General features: G+C 40.8%; 2 protein-coding genes across 5 annotated transcripts in view; one reads left to right on the top strand and one right to left on the bottom strand.

Annotated features, from left to right (window-relative positions):
- Nucleotides 1–1,739, top strand: part of Zscan29 (zinc finger and SCAN domain containing 29) — an 11,846-nt gene extending 10,107 nt beyond the window's left edge. For both annotated transcript variants that reach the window (XM_026787724.1, XM_013352723.2), the window contains one exon: nt 842–1,739. In XM_026787724.1, coding sequence (XP_026643525.1) covers nt 842–1,710 — 869 coding nt within the window. In that variant the 3' untranslated portion in view covers nt 1,711–1,739. The remainder of the gene's footprint in view (nt 1–841) is intronic.
- A 2-nt stretch (nt 1,740–1,741) lies between these two features.
- The window catches only part of Adal (adenosine deaminase like), a 26,500-nt gene continuing 23,142 nt past the window's right edge, over nt 1,742–5,099 (bottom strand). For 2 of the 3 annotated variants that reach the window (XR_001229340.2, XM_013352725.2), the window contains exon 12: nt 1,742–2,190. The gene's annotated coding sequence lies outside the window, so the exon portion shown is untranslated. Of the gene's footprint in view, nt 2,191–2,947; nt 2,973–5,099 lie in introns of those variants that run through there. The other variant, XM_005364325.2, reaches the window with a different exon arrangement.

Raw genomic sequence — 5,099 nt, 5'->3', positions numbered from 1 at the left:
TTTGGTTTTTCGAGACAGGGTTTCTCTGTGGTTTTGGAGCCTGTCCTGGAACTAGCTCTTGTAGACCAGGCTGGTCTCGAACTCACAAAGATCCGCCTGTCTCTGCCTCCCGAGTGCTGGGATTAAAGGCGTGCGCCACCACCGCCCGGCTATTATTATTGTTTGAGACAAGGTCTCACTATGTAGCCCTGGCTGGCCTGAAACTTGCTTTATAGGCCAGGCTGGCTTTAAGCTCATAGAGATCTGTCTGTCTCATCCTCCCCAAGTACTAGTTAAAGGTGTACACTACCATACCCAAATTTAAAAATATTTTAAAATACTTCAAATAATTATGTCTGTCCATGTGTTGGCTATGCACATCTGACTGAGTGCAGGTGTCCAAGGCGACCAGAGACATCAGCTCCCCTTAGAGCTGGGGTTACAGGTGATTGTGAGCCCACCTGGTACTGGTGCGGGGAACTACACTCAGGTCCTCTACAAAAGGAGTGCCTGCCCTTGACTTCAGAACCGTCTCTAGTACTCCATGTGTTTACTTTTCTTTATTTACTTAGGGGCACATACACCATGGTACATGTTTGGAGATCAGAGGACAATTCATGGAGTTGGTTCTCGTTCCCCTACGTGGGTTCTAGGAATTGAACTCAGTTCATCAGGTTGAGCAACCAGTATCTTTACCTGCTAAGCAATGTGCTCCCACCACACACCTTTCATAAATTCAAAATGTGAAACTTAGTGACCACTTATTTGTAATCATCTAATGTAATACTTGTTTCTCCCAGGTTTGCTTTGTTGTGGTACATTAAGGAAATGAATGACTTTTCGAATTGTGTTCTTGTATTAGGTTTTGAGGCTGGATTTGATAACGAACAGAATCTTAAACGAGATATTTCTGAGGAAGTACAGCTGCATAGGACATTACTTGCAAGGGCTGAAAGGAAAATTCCCTGTCACATGAATCAAGGTAAAGCTATTAAGAATGAGTGTTCATCAGAAAGCCAGTGGGAAAAGACTCAGAGAGAGAAGAAAAGAAAACTGGCATTCCCAGAGAAGAGTATCAGTACAGTCCCGACTTATCAGAGACCAGGCTTGGGAGACAGATCCTACAAATATCTCAGATATGGCAAAAGATTTGACCCAAACTCCCATCTCATGTATCGGGTCTCCCATCAGGTAGAGAATCCATATAAATGTGCTGACTGTGGGAAAAGCTTCAGTCGAAGCGCACGCCTCATCAGACATCAGAGGATCCACACTGGAGAGAAACCTTATCAATGTGTGGACTGTGGGAAAGGTTTCCGTGACAGTTCCAATTTCATCACCCACCGGAGAATCCACACAGGAGAAAAGCCGTACCAGTGTGGGGATTGTGGAAAATGCTTCAATCAGAGCTCAAGCCTTATAATTCACCAGAGAACCCACACAGGAGAAAAGCCGTACCAGTGTGGGGAATGTGGGAAAAGCTTCAATAACAGTTCTCATTTCAGTGCACATAGGAGGATACACACAGGAGAGAGGCCCCACGTGTGTCCTGACTGCAGTAAGAGTTTTAGCAAGAGTTCTGACTTACGTGCACATCGCAGGACCCATACAGGAGAGAAACCTTACGGGTGCCACGACTGTGGCAAGTGCTTCAGTAAGACCTCTGCCCTTAATAAACACCGAGAGATCCATACCCGAGAACAGCTGCTGTCACAGTCCATGTCTAAGTAAGCTCCCAACGAAGGGCCTCAGCAAATGTATTGTTTGGAAGTCCTCTCCTGTGTGTGCCCAGCTGGCTTAGGAAGCACTCCTCAGGATCTTTGCCATTGTTTGTTCCTTATGCTTCCCAAATCTAGCCCAGTCAAATGTCTGGTTTTAGGATGAAAAGTAGATTTGGTGTGAAATGATACAGTACTAATGTCTTCCCTCTCGGTGCCTGTGGTGTCCCCTCGAGAGGATATGGTGGTGTATCCTGTGGATCCCGTGTGTCTTCCACTCACCCTGTGCACCTCAAACGGAAAACCCATCTCAGCAGTTTTTCAAAGAAGTTGTGAGACTACTCATTAGTTGGGCCATCTTGCTCACTTAAACCTGTGTATACTCTTCATTTATCTTTAAGGAAAGTCTTTTTTCTTTTTTTTCCAAGAATCTGGGCTGGGGATGTAGCTCAGTAGTAGAGCACTTAGTATGCACAGGGACCTGGGTCCAATCCTGAGTAACACACAGAGAGACAGAGAGATGGTAAGTTAGGGGGAAAATGTAAGCCTTCTATAAACACTGAATTTCTTAGTTTCTTCTAGATTCTACAAAGGGTAAAATAATTATATATATAATTATATATATATATATGTATATATATACATATATATATATCATCTTCTTTGATTTTTTCCCTTTTCTCTCCTTTCCTCCTCACCTTCATCTAAATTTCATCTTTCCCATGTGGACTAAAGGCAAAAAGAGCAAACTAGATCGATATAGTCACACAAAAAGCAGTTAAAGCTATCAATAGGAGTCATCTATTTTTCCTACACTCCACATACATATTATATATATATATATATACATACACATATATATTATATATTTATATTGAGCAGCCTGTGGGTGCTCAGTACTAATTGCAAGGAGCAGAACCACTGCCATATCCCCATGTACAGGTAAAATGTACTTACCCTAAATGACAGGGAGGATGGTGGAGCTACCAATCTGTACACACCCAGCTATACAAATGAAAGTATTTACTTGAACACAAAAGTAATTATGGGTTCAAAATTAGGTGGTATTGAATTAATTCCCACATATTCATAGACTTATGATAATCCCTGTATAAGTAAACAGTCCTTACCCTTGTCTTTATACTGGAAAACAGATAATACATACAGAAAGCCTAAACATATAGTGGTAATATTATTTTTTAAAGACAGGTGTCACTAGGTAGCAGTGGCTGACCTGGAACTCACAAAGATCTCACTGCCTCAGTCTTCAAAGTCCTAGGATTAAAGATATGCATCATCACGACAGAATTTTAGGAAGCTAAGTAGTGTTACTATACTAGACGTAAGTTTTAATATAGCTAGCTTGCTCTGAGAAAAATCTGGAAAGTGTTTTTTCAGGAAACAGTAAGCATTCAAAGGAAGAAAAGTAACTAGATAAGTTATAGTGAGATAGACTTTTTAAAACTAGTTATAAAATTGGTGCTAGGTGGGCAAAAAGTGAGAAAACACTGAAGCACAGGATAAAAGGTATAAAGTTCACTAAAGAAGCAGGAAAACCCTAATGAATGTATGATAGGTGTACAGTAGGCTGAGAATCAACGGAGAAGGGGTGGTGGAGGGAGACCCTCAGATGCACTGTTCTAAGCTTACTGACAATGGGATGGCAGCTTGACTCAGGGAAAAATGAGTTTTAGGAGATTAGCTCTTTTGAGAGAAATATCAGAAATTACCATCTATTGAAGATATTTGATGAGCAGGTCAGAAAAGATGGTCAAGACCTGGAATAACCAACTTTCACATTTTCACTCTTATTAGATACCCACGGCTAGATTAAGATCTGAGGTAGTAATGAGGAGAAAAGACTGTTCTAAAATTTATTAGGATGAGTAATTAATTAGGGTTCTGGTATTAAGGAATTCTAAACAGAGAACTAACATTAACAATTAAGGAGCTGGGTGGTGGTGGCACATACCTTTTATCCCAGCACTCAGGAGTCAGAGGCAGATGGATCTCTGTGAGTTTGAGGCCAGCCTGGTCTACAAGAGCTAGTTCTAGGATAGGCACAAAGCTATAAAACCCTGTCTCGGAAAACCAAAAAAAAAAAAAAGAGGGGTTGGTGAGATGGCTCAGAGGATAAGCACACTTGCTGTTCTTCCAGAGGTCCTGAGTTCAATTCCCAGCACCCACATGGTGGCTCACAACCATCTGTAATGAGATCTGGTGCCCTCTTCTGGCCCACAGGGATACATGCAGGCAGAATATTGTGTATATCAAAAAAGAACTAAGAAAAAATGGTATCTCAATTATGCTACCAAAGCAAGCAGGAAGGTACAAAAAAACCCTGTCTAGAGCAAGGCCGCAGGATCTGAGACGGCTTTGGAAGTGAGCTGCAATGTCAAGGAAAATAGGATTATTATTTTTAGTATAAATCTATGTATAATACTGTGGAAAAGGCATAAAGGTATTAGCAAACAGATGGTTCCAAATGTCTTGTGTTTAACTGCTTCTGTTTCTCTTCCTGTAAAGCAGAATAATGTTTACAGCACATCTGCCTCTCAGGGATATCATGTTAATAAAAGTTATGTCTATAAAGTGCTCCGTGTTTCTCAGGTGTTTCAGTGTACATTTTATATATGCAAATTACATAGAATTATTAGCTTAATCATAAATTCTTTTGATTAAATTGTGGACGGTAGGAAAAAATTCTCTGTTTTTCCCCCTTCTTGTTATTATTAGTGACCTGCCTGAATTTTTACATTGAAGGCAAAGGAATAAATTACAATCACATCAAGATACCTGGGGTAGGAAAATGAATCAGGTTTTAAATTACACAGGACCCTTCAACTTCCAAATGAGGAGGCTGTATATAACGAACAGGGTGAACTCTCATCACTAGAGGAAGATCCAGGTCATCTCAAACTACCTCACAAATACTGCCCAGTCTGCCATTGCTGAGGGTGGAGAGAAGAAAAAGTAAGCCTAAGAAAGCACTAAGGGGAGCAAGAGGTTTAGGCCTCTAACCCTTAGGTCTACAGTCTTTGTGGAAGAGGCATGCACAGAAATGTGTATTGGTAGAAATGACATGACCTGCTTTCACCATGTTTCCTTAACACTGTTAACTACTTTCCTATATTTTCTCATTGAATATATTTTTTTAATATTTATTTATTATGTATACAATATTCTGTCTGTGTGCCCGCAGGCCAGAATAGGGCATCAGATCTCATTACAGATGGTTGTGAGCCACCATGTGGTTGCTGGGAATTGAACTCAGGGCCTTTGGAAGAGTAGACAATGCTCTTAACCGCTGAGCCATCTCTCCAGCCCCTCTCATTGAATATATTATACACACTAATTTTGTGTCAATTTTTTTTTTTTTTGGTTTTTCGAGGCAGGGTTTCT

Source organism: Microtus ochrogaster (genome assembly GCF_000317375.1).
Source record: "Microtus ochrogaster isolate Prairie Vole_2 chromosome 14 unlocalized genomic scaffold, MicOch1.0 chr14_random_1, whole genome shotgun sequence".
NCBI lineage: Eukaryota > Metazoa > Chordata > Mammalia > Rodentia > Cricetidae > Microtus > Microtus ochrogaster.
This window is presented reverse-complemented; position numbering and strand designations above follow the sequence as displayed.